Here is a 23,159-nt window from a genome sequence, read left to right as displayed (position 1 = left end):
CACACACTTCATGATGGTTATTTGCAAGACAGCCATGATCAATGTCCCACCCCAAATAGGGATTTCCACCACTGCAGATACTTAAATTGCAGTTCTGCTTCCCTCAGTTCATGGGAGTAAAGATTGGCAGTTACTAAGAGCAAAATTGAAAGACAAAATTATATGTGGGGCACATTTCAACAACAAAGTTAAGTAATTGTCCCCTTCTGACCACTTATATTGGATCAGATTAGAGATGCAAAAGAGGAAGGGAAAGAACGCATACCGGGACTGGAGCTTCATTGCTTCCTGTAGGTGTCAACATGCTGCTGTTGGTGACAGACTTCTTGGGGAGCTGAGGGCTTGGTTCAGGTTTGACCTCCATGCTGCTTTTTGAGGAGCTGTCATTCACTTCATTTTCTTCTACCGGGATCTCCTCGCAGTAGCTAAAAGAACAAATAGAATTTGAGCGAATTTAGTCAACTCCACACATCCGCCCACAAACTAAACACTGAAGAATGAAAGTTTTTCAGTAAAACTGTTAACTTTATGAGAGAGAAGAAGTCATGGCAAATAGATGTTTGGGCAGCTTCTGCAGTGGGAAATCACTTCATTTTTTCCCCACCCCCATCTGCTACCCCAAGTGCCATTCTGGCAAATTTACAGGTTGGTTATCATACATTCACATGTGACAAATTGTTGTGGCGAAGGGGCTTGCGTAACTCAGTGAAGCCATAAGCTATGCCGTGCAGGGCCACCCAAGACAGACAGGTCATGGCGGAGAGTTCTGACAAAATGTGGTCCACTGGAGAAGGAAATGGCAACCCACTCCAGTATTCTTGCCAAGAAAACCCCATGGAAAGTATCACAAGGCTAAAAGAGATGACGCCAGAATATGAGCCCCTCAGGTCGGAAGGTGTCCAATATACTACTGGGGAAGAGCAGAGGGAATTTCCAAGTAGCGCCAGAAAGAGTGAAGCGGCTGGGCCAAAGCTGAAAGGACACTCAGCTGTGGATGTGTCTGGTGGTGAAAAGAACATCCAATGCTGTAAAGAACAATATTGTTTAGGAACCTGGAATGTAAGGTCAATGAATCAAGTCAAGCTGGAGGTGGTCAAACATGAGATGGCAAGAATGAACATCGACATCTTGGGAAACAGCAAACTAAAATGGACAAGCATGGGCAAATTTAATTCAGGTGACCATTATATCTACTACTGTGGGCAAGAATCCCTTAGAAGAAATGGAGTAGCACTCATAGTCAATAAAAGGGTGGGAAAAGCAGTACTGGGGTACAATCTCAAAAACGACAGAATGATCTCAGTACGAATCCAAGGCAAACCATTCAGCATCACAGTAATTCAAGTCTATGCCCCAAACACTGAGACCAAAGAAGCTGAGGTTGATCGGTTCTATGAAGACCTACAACACCTTCTGGAACTAACACCAAAAAAAGATGTCCTCTTCATCATAGGGGATTGGAATGCTAAAGTAGGAAGTCAAGAAATCCTACAACAGGCAGGCATGGCCTTGGTGTACAAAATGAAGCAGGACAAAGGCTAATAGAGTTTTGCCAAGTGAACACGCTGATCATAGCAAACACTCTTTTCCAACAGCACAAGAGGCGACTCTACACATGGACATCACCAGATGGTCAATATCAAAATCAGATTGATTATGTACTTTGCAGCCAAAGATGGAGAAGCTCCATACAGTCAGTCAAAACAAGACCTGGAGCTGACTGTGGCTCAGATCATGAGCTGCTTCTTGCAACATTTCGGCTGAAATTGAAGAATGTAGGGAAAACCACTAAACCATTCAGGTATGACCTAAATCATATCCCTTATGAATATACAGTGGAGGTGAGGAATAGATTTAAAGGATTAGACCTGATAGACAGAGTGCCTGAGCAACTATGGACGGACGTCCGTAACATTGTTCAGGAGGCAGCAACTCAATCCATCCCAAAGAAAAAGAAAGACAAGAAAGCAAAGTGGCTGTCTGATGAGGCTTTACAAGTAGCTGAGGAAAGAAGGGAAGCAAAAAGCAAGGGAGAAAGGGGAAGATATATCCAACTGAATGCAGAGTTCCAGAGAATAGCAAGGAGAGACAAGAAGGCCTTCTTGAATGAACAATGCAAAGAAATCGAGGAAAACAATAGGATGGGAAAGACTAGAGATCTTTTCAAAAAAATCAGAGATCTCAAGGGAACGTTTTGTGCAAAGACGGGCATGATAAAGGACAAAGAAGGCAGGGACCTAACAGAAGCAGATGAGATGAAGAAGAGGTGGAAAGAATACACAGAAGAACTATACAGGAAAGATCTGAATGTCCTTGATAGCCATGATAGTGCAGTCACTGAACTTGAGCTGGACATCCTCGAGAGTGAAATCAAGTGGGCCTTAGGAAGCATTACTAACAACAAAGCTAGCAGAGATGACAGTCTTCCAGCTGAGCTATTTAAAATCCTAAAAGATGATGCTGTTAAAGTGCTGCACTCAATATGCCAACAAATTTGGAACACTCAACAGTGGCCACAAGACTGGAAAAGGTCAGTTTACATTCCATTTCCAAAGAAGGGCAACGCCAAAGAGTGTTCAAACTACCACACAATTGCACTCATTTCACATGCCAGCAAGGTGATGCTCAAAATCCTACAAGCTAGGTTTCAGCAGTATGTGAACCGAGAACTACCGGAAGTACAAGCTGGGTTTCGAAGAGGCAGAGGAACTAGAGATCAAATTGCCAACGTTTGCTGGATCATGGAGAAAGCAAGAGAATTCCAGAAAAACATCTATTTCTGCTTCATTGACTATGCTAAAGCCTTTGATTGTGTGGATCACAACAAACTGTGGCAAATTCTTAAAGAGATGGGAGTACCAGACCACCTTACCTGTCTCTTGAGAAACCTGTACGAGGGACAAGAAGCAACATTAAGAACCGGACATGGAACAACCGATCGGTGCGAAATTGGGAAAGGAGTACGACAAGGCTGTATATTGTCGCCCTGCTTATTTAATTTATATGCAGAGTACATCATGAGAAACGCCGGGTTGGATGAATCACAGGTCGGAATTAAGATTGCCGGGAGAATTATCAACAACCTTAGATACGCAGACGATACCGCCCTAATGGCAGAAGGCGAAGAGGATCTAAAGAGCCTCTTGTTGAGGGTGAAAGTGGAGAGTGCAAAAGCTGGTTTGAAACTCAACATTAACAAAACGAAGATCATGGCATCTGGCCCCATCACTTCCTGGCATATAGAAGGGGAAGAAATGGAAGCAGTGACAGATTTTATTTTCTTGGGCTCCAAGATCACCGCAGATGGTGACTGTAGCCATGAAATTAAAAGACACTTGCTCCTTGGGAGGAAAGCTATGGCCAACCTAGACAGCATAGTAAGAAGCAGAGACATCACCTTGCCAACAAAGGTCCGTCTAATCAAAGCTATGGTTTTCCCAGTAGTAATGTATGGCTGTGAGAGCTGGACTATAAGGAAGGCTGAGCGCCGAAGAATTGATGCCTTCAAACTGTGGTTCTGGAGAAGACTCTTATGAGTCCCCTGGACTGCAAGGAGGTCAAATCAGTCAATCCTAAAGGAAATCAACCCTGACTGCTCATTGGAAGGACAGATACTGAAGATGAAGCTTAAATATTTTGGCCGCCTAATGTGAAGAGAAAACTCCCTGGAAAAGACCCTTATGCTGGGAAAGATTGAAGGCAAAACAAGAAGGGGATGGCAGAGGATGAGATGGCTAGATAGCATCACTGATGCAATGAATATGAATTTGAGCACACTCTGGGAAAGAGTGGAGGACAGGAAGGCCTGGCGAGCTATGTTCCATGGGGTCACGAAGAGTCGGACACAAGTTAACGCCTGAACAACAACAAATCCCTGTTTGTTGTTTATTCGTTCAGTCACTTCCGACTCTTCGTAACTTCATTGGCCAATTGTGGATGATTTTGACGGAGAGTGTATGCCCCGAAACCTTATGAGGTAATTGACTTTCAGGACATTTCCAGACTCTTAACATTTTAGATTGAGACAATCAAGGGTGGAGATGTTAACAGTGCAAGTGGTTTATCTAGCAGAACCTCTTTTCATTGTACCACTGGAAGACATGCATGGGATTACATCACTTTTGCCAAAGGTATGGGGCACGAAACCGAGACCATGTAGCAACTACATGTGGTGGGATAAGTACTTGGTCAAATACTCCATGGATACTCCCTGACAGGCAAACCAGGCATGCTCAAACATGCTGTTAGCTGGATCACCTATAGTGGAAGTTTACCACTGCTTTGTCTCATTTCCCCATTGCTAGGATATGTGGTGCAGCCTATTTATTTCTGGCAGAACACACCACAAGGTCATCTGAGAAAAAGTCGATAAACTTATTTTATGCATTAGGACAGGGATAAGCAACACACAGCCGGCATGCATCTCTGCTGGCTTTTCTGTTGTCCCCCGCCAGTCACCATCACTTCTGCCCAATTGCTACTGAATTTCAGCAATGCGGTGGCCAAAAAAGCCACGTTTTCACTTTAAAACAAAGTGCATGGGGGGCACATGCCTTCTTTTAATGCAAATTTGTGCCCCCACCCCACCCTGACTTCCAGGAGTATGATTTTCATTGACACAAGGCACATGCTACCCACACACCTTATTTTACAGTGAAAATGTGGCTTTTTTGCCACGGCCCAAATTGCCTCCAAAATTTGACTGTGGTGATTTTGGCGGCAATGCATGTGTGTGTGTACCTTGGTAGGTTCCGGGGGTCAGAAACTGGCCCCAGACCGCCTGAAGTTGCCCATCCCTGCACCATATGGAAGCAGTGGTCCAAATATGAGCCAAATCTACTCTGTGGACTGCCACTATACAGCATGTTACCTAGTAATAGTGCATATTTACACATGCCAAAGAAGAATGATCCTGCGTTGTATTGTAAAAGCCAGAAATACTGGTTTGGCCCATCTCACTCCAGCATTCCTGGCCCACTGGTGTGCCTGAGGCAGACCTGGTATTTGACCCTTGTTTGCTGAAGTTGATCCATCACGTCTTCACACTTTGTCTTGGGCAACTCAGCTTACCCCATCGTGTTGAAATCCTCATCGGGAGGCACATAGTCTTCATCGTCACTTGTCAGCCCGAGCTCATTACCATAACACTGATGTACGAAGTGCCAGAGCTCCTTTGGACACAAGGGCTGGGGAGAGGATGGGAATGAATCAGTACTTCCCATACAAGAAAGATGGTGAAATTAAGCAGTCAAGAAACACTTGATTATGGTTCCAAACATCTATAATGCTTTACTCCTAACAATTCATTAACTGAGGCTGAGCCTGCCAAACGTTAGCCATGAGATTAGTACCGAAATGCACTGCCCCCAAAACTGCACACATCCTCACACATGAAAACCATGCAAGCATCTTATTTTGCCACAATTACATGGGTTTGGAAGCCACAGAGCAGCATCTTGCAGGAGAATTCCCATGGAAATAAATGCAAAATGGAAAGGACATTGTCAATGTCACCATGACTGGAGTTGTTTTTTTGTTTTGTTTTTAATGGAAGTCACCAATAATCCCTCAGAGAAAAAGTGATCTGAAGCAGGCTACCGTCTCCAGCAGATTATATATATATATATATATATATATATATATGTATGTGTGTGTGTGTGTGTGTGTGTGTGTGTGTGTAGAGAGACAGAGATAGATATTTCACTTGAGGCTTTAGACTGAGTACAAGGCTGCCATTATTACAAACACTTGGACTCTCGAAAATTAATATGTGAGAAGGTCCAATACATTGTTAGCCCTAAAGAAGGAAGACAGAAAAGAGAAGGGGATCCTTGAAAGCCAAGCTAAATTGCTGTTCAAATGTGTGCAGGCATCCATGTGATAATCACATCGGCCATAACATTTCTTTCTACTGTTGGAATCTGGCAAAAAGAATGTGTGGTTTTTAGTCCATGACGATAGTAAAAGCCAGCTTGTTTAAGAAGCAGGATAACAAGAGATCATTTGTCAAAAAATAAAAAAACAGTGTATCTTTCTTGAGCAAGATGAACTTCTTGTGAGGCTCAAGAGAGCTCATTGTCAGAGTCAAAACAAGGCTCAGATGGAAACAGTTTAACCAAAGAGCTGGCGGAGTGTACTATAAAATGGCCATAAGATAGGAAGCCCCCATTTCAAATCTCATCACAGGGTACCCTTAGGCAATCTATTGTCTCTCAGTCTCTGGGTGCCCACCACCATTCTTGCCATCTGCAATATGGATGTACTTTACAAGAGTGTTAGGATCACTGAGAAAATGTGTTAGAAGCACCTAGAACATGTAAAAATAATGCTATGAATCATAGAATAGTAGGTTTGGAAGGGGCCTATATGACCATCAAATCCAACACCCTGCTCAATGCAAGAATCCAAGTCAAAGCATTCCTGATGGCTGTTCAGCTTCATCTTGAATGCCTCCAGTGTGGGAGAGCCCACCACCTCCCTAGGAAATTGGTTCCATTGTCGCATTGCTCTAACAGTCAGGAAGTTTCTCCTGATGTTCAGCCGGAATCTGGCTTCCTGTCACTTGAGCCCATTATTCCGTGTCCTGCACTCTGGGATGATCAAGAAAAGATCCTGGCCTTCCTCTCGGTGATAACCTTTCAAGTACTTGAAGAGCACTATCCTTTCTCCCCTCAGTCTTCACTTCTCAAGGCTAAACATGCCCAGTTCTTTCAGTCTCTCCTCATAGGGCTTTGTTTCCAGTCCCCTGATCATCTTCGTTGCCCTCCTCTGAACCCTCTCCAGCTTGTCTGCATCCTTCTTCAAGTGCGGTGCCCAAAATTACTGCCATTGCACCCTCCCCTTGTGTGCAGCATAATTGTTCCACCCATCGGCCAGAACATGCCAGTCAGGGACACCTTTGCAGGATTGGAGGAGAGAGATGAAGCAGATTCAGTATGGCATGTGGCTGCACATCATGGGGTTATGAGGTGGGGCAGAGCAGAGGATTTATAAGCCTGCTCTGCCCCCTGACTCAGCCTTTTTCCTTCCAGCTGAGCCCTCCTTCCCTCCCTCTTTCAGTACAGGATTAGCTGCTCGCTCCTTCCAGGGGCCAGGTAGGAATTTCTTCACCAACGGGTTGGCATTGTTGGTGTATTTTTCGCCTACTCTGTACCGAGGTGCAGGGGTTGAGGCAGGTTAATCTAGTCACATTTGGTTGCTGTTTTGGTTGGCAGGGATGTGCGGGAAATGACAGGTCAGATTAGGGATTGGTGAACACCCTGAGGTGACTTTATGGTGATTAGCCATTCCCGAGTCTTGTTTACTTAGGGCTGTGCGGCCTAGTGGAAGGATGAGGATGGCTTCTGGAGCTAACCTGGATCACCCACTCAGAGCTGGGGGGGGGGGGCAGTGGTCCGGAAAGGCTTCCCTCCACATTGGAAGATGTGGCTTAAGGGAGGAGTGGAAATGCCTGACCCACTCCTGTCTCGAGCCCTGATCACTCATAGGCTGATGCCTGACCTGAATGGAGTGAGTTAGTCTCCTGCACAATCAGTTTCTCCCCTTCTGCAGATTGTGGTTAATAATTTAAATACATCATTATCATCATCATCATTATTATTAATATTTCTATACCCCCCCATAGCCGAAGCTCTTTGGGCAGTCTACAGAAGTTAGAACATTAAAATACAATATACAAAATGTAAAAGCCATTTACATAAAAACACACAGACAATATACACAAACGACATATAACTAAAAACAACTTTGAACTGTCAGTCATAACTAAAGACACATTCAGGACCAATTAAAACTCATCATGTGCTGGCAAATGCCTGGGAAAAGAGATCAGTCTTAACCTGGCACCGAAAAGATAAGAACGTTGGCGCCAGGAGGACCTCATCGGGGAGCTCGTTCCACAGATGGGGGCCACTACTGAGAAGACCCTCTCCCTCGGCCCATTTTCCATCCAACACAGTTGTCTCATCTCTTTATTTCCACTACCACTGCAAATGGAGCCCAGAGTTCCCTGTGAGAGGGATTCATATCTAAGACTTCACCTTACTGCCATCTACTCTGTGTTCCAAATTTGTAATCAAAGGGCTCTGCACACATTTCTTGAATCTGCTGCACCAAAACTCAGTTGCTGCTTCTTTGAGGCCAACAACTACAAGGAGATCAACCTTCAGCCTCAGCTCAAACAAAAAGTTCTTAAGCAGCAGGATGACAAACCTCCCTTTAGGTCCAAGAATCATCCTGTCATGTGAAGAACCAAGTGGCAGGCTGTTTTTAGGATGCTGCTGAAAAGGAGCAAGACATTCACTGGATTCATGGCTACTCTTTGGCCTGGGACAGCAGCATGTGGGCTGGCTGCTGCCCATGGTGCACTTTTGACTGCGGTGGTTGCATTCAGTCTGCATTCAGGCAGCTGCTCGGTATGTATTGAACTCAGTGTGCTTTTGGTACCATCAAAAGTGCAGTGCGAATAATGACATACCAGGAGGACTATGTAAAATAGTCTCCAAGAGTCAGCATGGTATAGTGATGGGATCAAATCACTAATCAGCCAGTCATAGCCTAACATTACCTCATTGGACTGTAATGAGAATAAAAATGGGATGACCTGATGTATGCCATCTTGAGCTTTGGGGAGGTGTAATAAATCCCCCCTCCCTTTTAGTGTTCTTTACTTGCCTAAGTTTTCAAGAGCGAGCAGGACATGAGTTAGTTCACAACAGAGCAGCAAGGTTGCTAACTGGGATGGGATTTAGAGAAACAGTTCCAAAATAATGTTGTGACTGCCAGTCCATTTCTGACTACAATTCAAAGTGCTGCTGCTGACCTTTAAAACTCCCTATGGCTTGGGTCCTGGGTACCTGATTGACCTCCTTCTACCGTATGGTCCTGGCTGCATGAGGAGATCATTGGAGGCCTTTTCCAGGGGCTTCCACGTTGAGATTAGGCAGGTGGTGACTGGAGAAAGGGCCTTTTCTGCAGTGGCACCCCATCTTTGGAATGCTGTCCCCAGGGAGGCTTGCCAGATGCCTACCTGGATGTTTTTTTGCCAGGCAAAGATCTTTCTTTAAAATTTTCCAAGGCCTTTTGGGAAGCATTGATTAAAACTAGCTCTATCCTCTTCTAGGATGATAAAGTGCTTTTTACCTCTGCTGTTTTAATTGTGTTATTGTTTGTATGTGTCTTATTGCTGTACTGTTTTTTTTAATTGATTGTTAGCTGCCTTGACAACTTTTTGCATTAGGGAGGGATACACACACACACACACACACACACAGACTTATATCTATGTGAGAAGTTCCTCACATCTCCATACCTTTTCAAGGAGGGCGTTCTGCCAGAGTCTGAACATCATCATGTACGTCCTGTCTCGGGCACCGAAGGAAGTGAAAAAGTGCTGTGAAGAGCAGAGATTTGGGGAGGTTGCATAAGAGCATGTTGGCAAAGAACAAAGAAAACTACAGCTTGGTATTTTATGAGAAAATTATATGGGAAGTGAGAAGCTTGACAGTAGTAAGGCGAACGGGGGAAATGCATTGCTTATGTATCTTAAGACTCAGTAAGCTACTTATATAACACCCCTTTATTAACCTGTCTGTTTTGTACTCTTGTATTTATTTTTCCACACCTAAGGTTGTCCAGGGAACTGAATGTTTGCTACAGAGCTGGTTCAAATTTTCTTTTCACCAGGTGATCTGCACATTTAACTACTTGCACCAAGCCTATGACATGCCACTTTCATCACACACCATTACTAATTCCCTGTTCTACGAACCATCCCATCATAATTGTTATTATTTATGTATTCAGTTCCATTAATGGCTTACATAGGGCAGTTCCCAATGGGGGCACAACTGATGCAGCACTAGAGTAAGCAACATCAAGCGCAATGCCACTCTTGTCAGCTGATGAGGCAGGTTTCCCCAGAATACATGTGGCGCCAGCTTATGCTATTGGTGTTGCACTACAGAACGCTTATACGACTGCTACGTCCATTGCATAATCACAGTGGCCCCATTCGATACCACCCATAGTGCTTTACAGAGTTTCATCAGCAAAAGAAACAAGTTCCTGCTGTGAGTGTACAATCTAAATTTCAACAGAAAGAAGGGATCAAGAGATGGAGTATGACCAAACACACAGACTTACAGCGCAATGGGGTTTACTTCCAGATAAGTTGGTAAAGAATTGCAGCCTAACTCTTCTTATCAACTAGGAATCAGGACCAAGGGGACATGCTAAAGGCTTCCTGGAAAGGTTGAGAGAAGATTTGCCGCTCATTGGGTGAATAATGTATCCCACGGTTGCCTGCAGTAAAACAAGTTTTGCAGGGCTTTCTATCATCATCAAGCCCTGCAAAATCTGTTTGACCAAAGGCAACGATGGGACAAAACTATGTATATACACAGCATACCATGGGAACCTCAAACCACTTTCAATTCCCTTAAAAAAAATTGTTGTCTCTCTCCAGCCTGATTGTTGATGCATCTTTAGCCAACTTTACATACTTCCTATTTCCATCCTCTCTTTGTAGCCATTGTGTGTGCCCAAAAGAATCCCAATAGTACCAGATGATTCCTGGACCCAACTCTACCCACCTCAACTCAGTATTCAGAGTCCTGCTCTTGGCAGATGGGTCAAGAACAGAGGATTCTGGCACATACCTTTTCAGTGTCAGTGCAAACTTGGATAGCATTAGGAATGAGCCGTGCGGTTTTTTCCTTGGTCATGGAGCAGATATCCTTCAAACGGACTGTCAACTATCCCAACAAATAAACAAGACAAAAAAACCAAAACAAAACAAAACATTGAAGGCGATAGAGAAAAGTGTTAGTGAACCAAGTACAATGTTTCTAGAAAGGTCCTGAAACAAATGCTACAGCACAGAGGGTTCATCTGCCAGCTAAGTGATGTTCAACCTGTTTTGGAGGGGGTTGCTCTCCCCCTAAAGGATCAGGTTCATAGTTTGGGGATGCTCTTGGATCCAGGATTGTCACTCGAGGCACAGGTGGACTCGGTGGCACAGAGCACCTTTTATCAGTTTAGGCTTATATACCAAGTATGTACTTACTTGGACAGAGATAGCCTAGCTACAGTTATCCATGCTCTGATAACCTCTCATTTAGATTACTGCAATGTGTTATACATGGGGCAGCCTTTGAAAATGGTTGGGAAATTTCAGTTAGTCCAAAACAGGGCAGCAAGATTGTTAACAGGGACTGGCCAATGTGATCATATTATGCCAGTATTTTTCCATCTGCACTGGCTGCCAGTCCATTTCCAGGCCCAGTTCAAAGCACTGGTATTAACATTCAAAGCTCTAAACAGCTTGGAGCCAGGTTACCTGAAGGATCATCTGACACTCCCATATACACCTGCCTGGACCATAAGATCAACTTAAGCATTCCTTCAGGTGCCTGCACCAAAGGGGCAGAGGTGGCTACTAAGAAAAGAGCCTTTTCTACTGTGGCACCCCAGTTGTGGAATGATCTTTCCAGAGAGGCTCACCTGGCACCTATATTGTGCTCTTTTCGGTGTCAGGTGTAGACCTTTGTATTCTCCCAGGCATTTTAGTTTTTCAGTTTTGGTTTTAATTCTGGTGCTGTATTTTAAATCTCTGCATTACTTCTAGGTTCTATCTGGTTATTATTTCTTTAATTTTTTATACTGTAGTTTTAAACTTTAAACATTTTATATTGTATTTTATCATCACATATTTTATGGTTTAAATTGTTCTGAACTGCCGGCAGAGCTTAGGCTACTGGGTGGTATAGAAACGAGATAAATAAATAAATATTCGGGGATTGGAGAGAGACACTTACCAGTGTTTCCCAGCGGAAAATGTTGCTGTAGAAGCATATCCAGTTTTCAGAGAGGTAGAGTCGACCCTGCAGGAGAATGTCTCTTTGAAGTGCACAGGAGTAATCTGTAGAGATGGAATAACGATTGAGAATAAAAATGACAGACATTTATTACGAGCCTAAGAATAGCTGGGTAAGGTACACTGTACAAAATACATACAGCCCTTCCAGCAACCTTGCAGTGACAACAGTGACAACAGAAAAAACAATTGGGGGAAAAGTTAAAGTGTACGTGTAGTGGGGACGGGGGTGGGGAAGCTGGGAGGAAATTTGTCAGCATAAGCTGATACATAAGTTTTGGGATGTTTCTTAAAAACATCCATGAAGTATGCTACCTTTTATAAGGGCCTTTTTTTTTTTTAAGTTTTAAAGGTTTTTTTAAGAGGTTCCCCAGTCACACTTTGCGCTGTATTTATTTTTTATTTATTACATTTCTATACAGCCCAATAGCCAAGGCTCTCTGTATTGATATCTCCTTTGTCAGTATTTTACTGCTAACTCCCTCTCCTCTTGATGTAGGACATACTTTATAGATGATCCTGAAGGGTTTCAGGAATGAGGCAGAGCCTGAGGAACCAAGCCAAAAACAGACCCCAAAAGGCTCATATCCAAACAAAAAATGCACAAAACTATTGACTTTTGTAAAGAAGAAAAGGAAGAGGAGGAGGAGGAGAAGGAGAGAAAGAGAGAGAGAGAGAGAGAGAGAGAGAGAGAGAGAGAGAAAGAAAGAAAGAAAGAAAGAAAGAAAGAAAAGCTTCCATTATTCTCTCCTCACTGTACTTTCTAGGTAGCTCATGCTAAGCAAGTTATTGGCTATTTCTGCCTCAGAATTCCATTCAACTTTACTGTATAACAGTATAATTTAGAGAAATGAACATAGTTGTGGTTCCTACAACTGATAAATAAAATCCACTTTTCCACAAATGTGTCCATTTAAATTTGTGGTCTTTCAGAAAATAAAACTGCTACATATTTAAAAGCTGACACGTTTAGAAAAAGGCTCTAACATGACTGAAACAATGGGCATCCCTGGTGGGGGGAAACTGTTCAAGTGAATCATAGGTACACATAAAAAATCAAAGGTGACATTTTTTTTACTTATCCTACTGTTCTCCCTTCTTCAAGAGTCTGATGAATACATCTTGCGTGATCCTTAACATAGGGAGCATAAGCTGCATTTGGTTGTTCATAAACTTATAGATCCATAATTACTACAGCCTGACCTAGCTGGCTTAATAACTAAAAAATGCTATTCAACCTTTTTCAGAATTTTCCACTGTACTCTTTTTACTATAATTTGGGGAACCCCCCTTGAGCAAGATTTTATTTGTTATCTCTGCCCAGACAGATGCAAGGGAGGACAATTATTGTTGTTGTTGTTCAGTCGTTAAGTCCTGTCCGACTCTTTGTGACCCCATGGACCATAGCGCGCCAGGCCTTCCTGTCCTGCGCTCTCTCCCGGAGTGTGCTCAAGTTCATGTTCATTGCATCGGTGATGCTATCTAGCCATCTCAGCCTCTGCCGTCCCCTTCTCCTTTTGCCTTCAAACTTTCCCAGCATCAGAGTCTTTTCCAGTGAGTTTTCTCTCCGCATTAGGTGGCCAAAATATTTGAGCTTCAGCTTCAGTATCTGTCCTTCCAATGAGCAGTCAGGGTTGATTTCCTTTAGGATGGACTGGTTTGACCTCCTTGCAGTCCAGGGGACTCGTAAGAGTCTTCTCCAGCACCACAGTTCGAAAGAATCAATTCTTCGGTGCTCAGCCTTCCTTATAGTCCAGCTCTCGCAGCCTGTCAGAGGAGCGCCCTAGCTGCCTGTTGCAGTCCTCACCAATAGCCAACTCAGGACACAGACAATGAGGAATTCTTTCCGAGACTTTATTCCTTTATTACTTTATGACTCTTTCAGATACTAATCACTAGCGACAAAGCAAGGAACAGCACTGGGGAAAGATAGCAGAGTAGCCTAAGCTCCAGGTAAGGCAGTTGGTCCCCATTTGAAGAACCACAGGAAGACCCTGAACTTATGGGCTAGGGAGAGATCCTCCCTCTTTCCCTTCAGTCCTCGGGACGCGACTGTTGTTTGTGCGCCAAACGAGCGCTATGCCTCCTTTCTGCACCCTCTATCTGTCATCGCTCCCTGCATCTGTGCCGAGTGTCCAGCAAGCCCCCCTCTAGCGCTCTCTCACTGCCAGGGTCACTATCTATCCCAGAAATGCTGGCAGGAGGAATCTCTGCCAGCTGCTGTGCTTGTGAGAGATGAGCGAGCTCCTCTCCCACGGATTGCTGTTCCTCCTCAGAATCAGAACGGCTCTGGGGCTCTATTGGCTCAGTTTCCACCCTGACACAGCCATACGTTACTACTGGGAAAACCATAGCTTTGATTATTTGAACCTTCGTCGGCAAGGTGATGTCTCTGCTTCTTACTATGCTGTCTAGGTTTGCCATAGCTTTCCTCCCAAGGAGCATGCGTCTTTTAATTTCATGGCTACAGTCACTGTCTGCAGTGATCTTGGAACCCAAGAAAATAAAATCTGTCACTGCTTCCATTTCTTCCCCTTCTATATGCCAGGAAGTGATAGGGCCAGATGCCATGATCTTAGTTTTTTTAACGTTGAGTTTCAAACCAGCGGACAATTATTAGTCATGTTAAAAAAACTACCTTTAAAAGCCATAAAGATGTTGTAGTATTATTAGGTTTTCAAGCTTTTAAAGACCAATTCACTGAAAAATAGTGTATTACTATACTGGAATTTTGAAGTGCAAGATGCAGCATAGCCATCTGCTTTGACTGAAATTTTACAAACACATGGGGTAGGAGGTTTCCTATACACAAATACTGTTAATCAGTATATAAGTAATAATGCACACTAATATACTGTTACCATTAGGTGCATTCTAATGTAAGATATCTCTTCCAAAAGCATAAAGTTATGTTGTTCCCTTCCCTGGAGAATGTTGTTCGAATTCCTCAAGGTCTTTCAAAACCAATCCCTGAAATATTTGGATGGCTCAACAGCTCCTGGCAGAACAAAACCCGACCCTGCTCTTAAAGGTGTGGCTCTAGGATCACAGACCTCTTTGTTGTTTTAAAATTGAGCGTTTCAATGGCATTTACTTTTTTAAAAGCCTGTCACACAATTGCTAATTCTGTGAATGAAGTCTCGAGTTTGACCCTAAAAGTACTAATGAAGTATTAATTGTTACAAATAGTACTACTACTACTACTACTACTACTAATAATAATAATCTACTCTGGTTTGTGCTGGATCTTGTTTTGGAAAAGGAACAAAATGCACATTCCCCTAGATTGTCTATCAGGCATGTTATCAACTAAAGTCTCTTTAATTTTCATTAAGTTTGCTCCGTTTCCATACATCTTTCCTTCCCCTGCCCCCTTTGGAGGTAAGGATTCTCCTTGGGTGGAAAGACCACTGAATCAGGTCTTTAAAAAGCTGCAGAATATGCAATATTATATCTACCTTTGGGAGATGACAGGTGATGAAAGCAGCGGTCAGATGCAAGTCACTCAAATCCACATATTAAAACACATTAGCTGTAGAATTTTTCTCATATAACCAAGGATATACTCTCCTGACTTCATAGTCTATTTTATATATTTGGAATGTTTTGTATTTTTGTTCTGTTCCTCTCAGTAGCATTCATCAATTCTTTGTCCACCTCTGATAATTCTCAATCAGATTCCTGTTTATGTATTTATTATTAACATTTCTATACCACCTTATCTGCTAAAAAGCCACCAAGGTGTTCATCTCGCAGTACCCCTGTAAGCGGCCATTTGCCTGGCCATTCTTGCTTTTCAATCTTGAATTTCTTTCTGAAGTATCAATCAAAATAATTAAATTGAAGGAGAATTTATTCATTATGATACACCCTCTTCTCCTGAATTTCTTATTGTTTCTGAACACTCAGGGATCCTTATTAATTCCCAAACCTATCATAATAATTGGATCTGCAATACTCCAGAAAAGTAGAAGTAGTATTGATTTTTTTAAATGTAGTTTCAAAAACTCTTCTGCATTTCCAATAACTTATCAAGATGCTCCTTTAAAAAATCATTTCCTCAGAACATAGGGTGTGGATCAACTGAATAAAACAAGGTAAAAAAGGAGCACCACAAGAAAAAATATAAATCCATAGGTGCAAACAAACAAACCAAAACAGAAGCATTTACTTTTAAAAGTCTTACTTCTTGCTGTTACTCATTTACCATGCCTCAAAATTAAAATCTCTGAGATATTAGGACATTATTTCTTATATACAGACTAACAGTATTTGTGTATAGGAAACCGACTAACCCATGTTTCTATAAAATTTATGTCAAAGCAAATGGCTGTGCTGTATCTTGCACTTCAAAATTCCAGTACATAATAAACTACTTTGCAATGAATTGATCTTTAAAAGCTTGAAAACCTAATAATACTACAAGGTTGTTTGCTTTTTGAGGTGGTTTTTTTTAACATGTCTAATAACTGCCCTTCCTTGCATCTGTTTGGTCAGAGATAGCAAGTAAATTTTTGCTCAGGAGGGGTTCCCCAAATTATAGTAAAAAGAGCACAATGGAAAATCCTTTATAAGGGTGAATAGCATTTCTAGTACCTGCCAGTTGCCATCTCAGCCTCTCCACTTTTTGCGCTGAGTCAAACCAGAAGCAACACTAAACTGATGCCACATCTATGCCCATGCAGGATAGGTAGCCAGACAAATAACAAGGTTAACACCAGGCTCAATGGTGTCCCAAAAAGGCTTTACCTATACAAGAGAAATGGGAAACAGGTTGTTTGTCTCTGCCAAGAATGACACTTCCTCCATCCTCACTTGGGAAGGCTGATTTTTATGACACTGGTGAACCCTTTGCTCTCAAGAGCTGGGGGGCAGGGGGCGTAGGACTACTGAAGGAGGTCTTACCGACTATGAGGCGCTCTGTGTCAGGGAGTTGTTTGAAGAGTTTCCTGAAGTCTTCATTCCGCTGCTTGTACGTTGGACTCAGCACCTGCAAACAGTGGAAAGTTTATTAGAAAGCAGGAGGTAATGAAGGCCAGAGAAAGAGCCAGGAAGGGAAACTATAGGGAGGAAATGTTATCATTTAACTAAGTATGAAAAAAGCGGTACATATTATCTCTCTACAAATGCTGCAAAGGGAAGAACAGATTAGAGGAACTGGTATGGGAAGCGCTGGCGGGGGGGCGGGGAAGGGAAGGAAATACAGGAGAAAGAGACAATTTATTGGGAAAGCAGAAGGGCCATTCCATTCCATAAAGATAACAGCTGAAATTTCAACACTATAACAGAGAATAGGGTGTAGTCTGCATCAAAAGCCCCCCAAACATTTTACCAAAGAAACTTATATTTTACAAGCATTCAATAAAAACAAAAGACCAATTTCGTGGCATTTATACAGACCACAATGTTTTGATGTTTAGAGGGTTAATTTTTGGCAAGACCAAAGTGGCATAGGGCAAGGAAGGAGGGAGGTGGGCAAAAGGTCATTTCAAAAGTGGTCGTTCTGCCCTGGGATTACTTTATATTATCAGACTCTCTTGTCACTATGAGGGTTAGAAATCTGCATTTTTAAAAAGAAACAAAATAGGAGGTTGAGAGCAATTTCTTTATTAGATTTGTAGATTCATCAGTATTCATATGTATAATGGACATAGCTGTGACTGCAAGATGTCTTGAAAAAAGAAAAGAAAAAAAGCGTCACAACACGCACCAGCACAGGTCTTATGAAATTTCCTTCTATAATATTGTACTGGCAACCCCTGGGAACGTGACAGGAAATTCTCATCTATAGCAACTGCAGGAGGCAATGTTGGTTTTGATGGACTCTCAAGCAGTGGAACAAAGAAGTGGTACAGGATAAAATGTCCAACCAAAAGAGATCCTACTGGTAAATCGAACTTTTAATCTGGGGATGTTCTGGGAAAATGTGGGCTATTTGGCAACCTAAGTACAGGAACGCAAGCACATGCAAGCACTGGAAAGCTGAAGGGGAGTTTACAACCCTGGTGGCAGCTTAAGCAGCCATAATTGAAGGGGAGGTCTTCCAACACAGTTGTCAGAATTCCTTTAGCCCCCACTTTATTTCAGCCCCGAAGACAAACACAAATGAGAGGCTTCAGTCTACAGCTTTTAATCAATTTACTTCACAGTGTCATACAGATGCAAATTCTCAGTGACTCTCAGTCTACAAAGGAATGTCTTCAGAGGAATTCAAAACAAAGTTAAGAAAGAGAGTTGCCTGTCATTTGAAGAGGAAAGTGGGCTCACTAGCCTAACTTAAGGGGGGGGGGAGGACCCTCTGTCTCATGCGGTCTCTGAGCACAGCTCCTCACACAAGGCCAATCGGGTAGACCGTCTAAGTTCCGCCCTGCCTCATCTCTTTTTGCTCTGCATCTGCGCCTGGTGTCTATTAGATCAGATTCTCCAAACCTTGCCTCCTTCTGTTCACTGTCCCTCACAGGGGTATGTGAAGAGGAACCCTCTTCCACAGCCAGCTGGGCATTTGTAACCCGAGAAGCCGGCCCAGTCATGTCTGGACTAGCCTGGGAAAACACCTTCCCCGTGTCTGGCAGTTCTCCTTCAGAATCTGAACTGCTATCCCACTCCCTGCGCTCAGAAACAACCCTGACATCGGTGAGTACTGGTGGAACCAGATGGATCTCCACTAGCATATACGTAGCTATCCATCCAAACAATTTTTGAGGCTATCAGTAACATAGGCCAGTTCAGGTCCAGCCAAAAGGAAACACAAGACAGTGAACAGATTAACTGACCCAGGATACAGACATTAAAAAGTTGCAGAACGATACACTCTCTGGCCATTTCCCCAGCAATAGCTCAGGCCTCTTCAAACCTAGACCGCTACTGTGAGTTTGAACTATTAGTTCTTATGCCCTAATTGCCTCTGGTGTGTTTTATTGCTCAGAATCATGTACAAAAGGTCCTGTGCATGATTACTGAACCCAATTGATTTGCAAGCAACAGAAAAGTTTTCAAGGAGCTGAGTATACCAAAACTGTGCCATGATGCTGTAGCCACTCTTCCCAGTTTAGTGCCCAGGTTGTGGAAGGCTGCTGTAGTCCTAAGCAGTGATGAATACTGGCTGTGGCTGGAACAGGAACAATTATTGGTGTGTCTCTTAGTTTTGATAAAGATGGGTAAGAATCCCTCAGGAGCACGCAGTTCAGCCAGCTACAACTTCTCATGCATTGCAAAAACTTTTCTCAGCCCCAATAAAAACAGCTGCATAAACATATACAAGCAACATCTTCTCAAAGCACTGTCCCCTTAAGAGTCTAATCATAGCATCTCTTGTTTTAAGATTACATTAATGACAATTCTGCTCGTTATAACTTGTTGTTGTTGTTTTCCCACAGTTTAGGTTATCTAATCTAACCTAGCAATCTAACCTAGCCAGCTACAAATGGCCAAAAATTGCTACCTGGTAGAAGATGTCAAAAGGCCAAAAAGCAAAAACAGGGTTTTAATTCCTGTCAACTTTCAATAGAACTTAAATGTTGGGAGAGCATAGAATCATAGGGTTGGAAGGGGCCTGCAAGACCATCGAGTCCAACCCCCTGCTCAATGTAGGAAGCCTGATTCCCAGGCAGTCTCTCATCCAAGTACTAACCAGGGCTGACCCTGCTTAGCTTACGAGACAGACGAGATCGGGCACATCCAGCGATCTAGTGAAGGTTAAGCAAACTAGATGGAGAAATCTGGACCCAAAGGTTTACAGAAAAAATCAAGAGGGCTGAATCAATTGGATCTGTTTTCAGTTGGGCTTGATAGAAACGAAGGGCATGTAAAACAGTAAGGGATGGTGCTATGGAATTCTAAACCTTCTCCCATGCTGGGATTTCCTTTGGACAAGAGATTTTTGCAAACTGAGAGAGAAAAGTAAATTTAGCAAAGGTTTCTGTATGTCAGTAAAGCTTAAGCAAGAGGCAGGGAGGTAGCACAAGAACATTTTTATGAGGCACAGCTTCAGCAGACACTCACAGCTGGAATCTCTTCCCATCCTGAGCTGCCATAACTTTCGGATAAGTCATGCAGCTGCTCCAGGTAGCCCAGTAGGTACTTGTCCTCCAGATCCAGGAGAAGACTCCAAACTGCTCCACATTCTGATAGACAATCCATGGTGTTATATTAGCATCACCTGCTTGCTTCACCACCTTCCTTTCTGAGTTGCCAGTGGGACATGGACTTCAGGAACAAAATACTCTTTCCCTTCAGGGCAGCTGCCAAAATTATTAACCATAGTGGATACTTGTTAAAAAAGAAAAAAGGTGGTTTCTCCCCACCTCACGTGTGGCTCTTCAGATCCAAGGAGGCAGTGGGGGGATGTGGAATCACCAACTTCTCAGGACACTCTTAGTAAAACACGTTCATTCAGGAGAGGTTGTTGGCTGACATGGTTGCCTTCCCCTCCTATTTCACTGTGGTTCTGCAAAGCTGCCTTCAGCTGGAGAAATCCCAACAATACCGATCACAGCAGATCACAGCAAGGATGTGCACAGATACAACCTCCAGGACTCTTAACAGGATTGCATTTCAACTTCTAGACATCCAAATTGTAACAGGGCAGTGATAACCAAGTTTGTCATGGGGCAATAAATTCACAGCACCTCAGATGCCTAGTTCCAATATCCAATCTTCTACTGGTTCTCAAACCCGGTTGACTTCTCTGGAGCAGCAAGAACTCAATCCAATTCCAGCCCTTCCCTCCCTCAGGGTGTGCACAACACAGCAATTTCTGAACTCAGTCCAGTGTCTGCCCTGGACCTGCCTCGCTCTGCCTCTTCTCTCAACAGCAGCTTTGCTCTGTGTTGATTTTCCTTGTGGAAGGAGCGGGTGAGGGAAAGACCTAAATGACTTGCTCATGCTTTAAGTTTCACTCTCTGGGTTACTCTGTTGGCCAATGCCCTGAAGTAACCCAGCCTCGCCCCTCCCTTCCAGCAGATGTTTCCTGTAATGCAAAGTTGCTGGATAAAGTTTGTCTAGAGAGGTGGGGAAAAGAAGAGAGAGGCCAATCTGTAAAAGGAGATTATGAAATCCCAAACTGCTGTTTGTCAGTGACCCTCTTGCCTCAATGTGCTTTCTTCATGGAAATATTCAAAAGCAGAGTTCATGTGTACAAGAAAAACTGAAGCCTCCTCCTCTCCAGCTTCTACTTCAGTCAAGAACCTTGGGGGACTTTCTTGACTTTTGTGTATAGTTCCTAATCCTCCTCTGTTCCAATATCACATTATCCCAATTTTCACTAACAGCTGGTAAATACAAGTAAATGTAATTTAAGGATCCACAACAGGATATAGGTTATGTTCTGAAAGCAGGGACATTACACTCTGACCTGTGAATTAATGTAGAGTGCCCGACAACCAAAGCAGAAGAAATGCTAGTGTATGTAGACAATGTTTAGGTAGACAACTGAACCTGTGTAAGTCTAGAAAACCCAAGTTCCATGGACTATACTAGACCCCTTTCCCGCAACTGCCGTACGAACACTCAGTGGGAAAAATATAATTTATTTGAAAAAGGTACCTACCAACAAGTGTTCTTGACATGGGTGGTAAGGTCTCAACATTGATCCATACACACTCACAAAACCTGAGAGAGCTTGCAAAACCTGAAGCAAGCAAGGTGCATACCTGGAAGGGAACTGGAGGGTGCAGGTAGGCACATGGCAGGAAATGGATGGAGATATGGAGAGCATATAAAGGCAAGTGACTGACAAGAACTGATCAGGGGCTACAGAAGACTGAGGGGTTCAAGAGCAGGCTGAAGCACTGGTGTTGTGCATTTCTGCCTTATCCAAGTTATACATGACCAGAATAAAGAGGAATTTAGATAACAGAGCAGTTTTCAAAGCTCTGGTAATATCTAGGAATGCTTATTAATGTGTTGAATGTAGGGCTGCCTTTGAAGACTTTTCTAAAACTGCCAGTTGTTCAAAATGCAGCTGCTAGGCTCTCCAATAATGAAAGAACTTAATTGGCTTCTGTTCTGTTTCTGACAATTCAAAGTGCTGGTGATTACCTTTAAAGCCCTTTATCTTACATTCCAGGTAAGGAACATCTGCTCCCATACCAACCTGCCCATGTATTGTGATCACCTTCAAAAGATCTCCTCCAGATGCCCCGCCATCTGAGGTAAGGTGGATAATGACTAGAAATACAGCCTTCTCAGTGCTGGCATCCTGTTTGTAGAATTCCCTCCCAAGGGAGGCCGGCCTGGTGCCAATGTTATTATCCTTTTGGGGCCAGGCAACAATATTTCTATTCTCCCAGGTTTTTAATGCTGTTGTTTTAACATTTTATCCACTTCTCTCTCTCTCTCTCTCTCTCTTTCTTTCTCTCTCTTGCAAACTGCCCTGAAAGATTTGCTGAAGGGTGTTATGCAAATCTTCTAAATATATGAATAAGGAAGGCTGCAAAACTAAATTGCGAAAGGCAGATCAGGCAAATACCTCTCTTGACATCAGCTGCCAATGATAAAACAGAATGGAAGCAAAGGGAATCTCTTTAATGCTTAAGTTAACAAATGCAAAGTTGAAATTCACTAAGTTGGATGAAGACTTTGTCATCCTTAGAGTAGACTAACTTAAGTCCCATTGATTTCAATGGGTCTACTCTAAGTATGACTAAGTCTGGACCCAACCCATAATTAATGAATTAGTGCATTTGCAGGCAGTGTTAATTTTTGTTATTATTCCTGGAACTCATCCAGAGTTGTAGATTCATCATCACTCCATAGTAGTATTTGTTAACTCAATATTAACATTGTATATTCTCCTTCAAGTAGCAGGATTATTTTATGCCAGTTTATAAAATTATACTTGGCTTCTTCTTTTGTTAAAACAATATTCTGAAGTTTATATTCCACTTTTCCTGAATGTTTAAGTCAAGCCAACATCTATACTACTGAACCTAGTTTAGCTTGAGAAGTTCACTTCATCCTTGTTCTCCGGGCTAACACTTAACTAAAACCAACTCTTGTACCAACAAATATTAATATCAGATGGTGCAAACCCAAATGCACAGGAAACATTTCTTTCCAATTTGATTTGCAAATGTTTGCGTATCAAACAAGGCTAAAGTCTCCTGATGCAAGGAAAAGAGAAGAGTCTTGTGTGAACTCAAACATATGCAACATATGAAGGGGAAAGGCAACCCACCCACCACCCGCCAATGTGTAAAACAGCACAAATGGAGATTTGCTTCTTCTAGAAAAGTAAATGGGGGAAAGACCTTTGGGCTGGGGAATACTTCCACATCCGTCATGC

General features: G+C 42.8%; 1 protein-coding gene across 5 annotated transcripts in view; it reads right to left on the bottom strand.

Annotated features, from left to right (window-relative positions):
- GRAMD1B (GRAM domain containing 1B) overlaps positions 1-23,159 on the bottom strand; it is a 180,918-nt gene that overhangs the window by 13,538 nt on the left and 144,221 nt on the right. For 4 of the 5 annotated variants that reach the window (XM_084803611.1, XM_084803612.1, XM_084803614.1 and 1 more), the window contains 6 exons: positions 16,781-16,865; positions 11,817-11,920; positions 10,659-10,754; positions 9,311-9,391; positions 5,071-5,186; positions 266-425 (listed from right to left, as the gene is read on the bottom strand). In XM_084803611.1, coding sequence (XP_084659737.1) covers positions 266-425; positions 5,071-5,186; positions 9,311-9,391; positions 10,659-10,754; positions 11,817-11,920; positions 16,781-16,865 — 642 coding nt within the window. Of the gene's footprint in view, positions 1-265; positions 426-5,070; positions 5,187-9,310; positions 9,417-9,538; positions 9,543-10,654; positions 10,755-11,816; positions 11,921-16,780; positions 16,866-23,159 lie in introns of all 5 variants that reach the window. The other variant, XM_084803613.1, reaches the window with a different exon arrangement.

This window comes from Heloderma suspectum, chromosome 6, assembly GCF_057233095.1.
Source record: "Heloderma suspectum isolate Gila_16-S chromosome 6, 16-S_ref, whole genome shotgun sequence".
In the NCBI taxonomy this organism is placed as follows: domain Eukaryota; kingdom Metazoa; phylum Chordata; class Lepidosauria; order Squamata; family Helodermatidae; genus Heloderma; species Heloderma suspectum.
The sequence above is the reverse complement of the archived record's forward strand: the minus strand, read 5'-3'. Positions and strand labels throughout refer to the sequence as shown.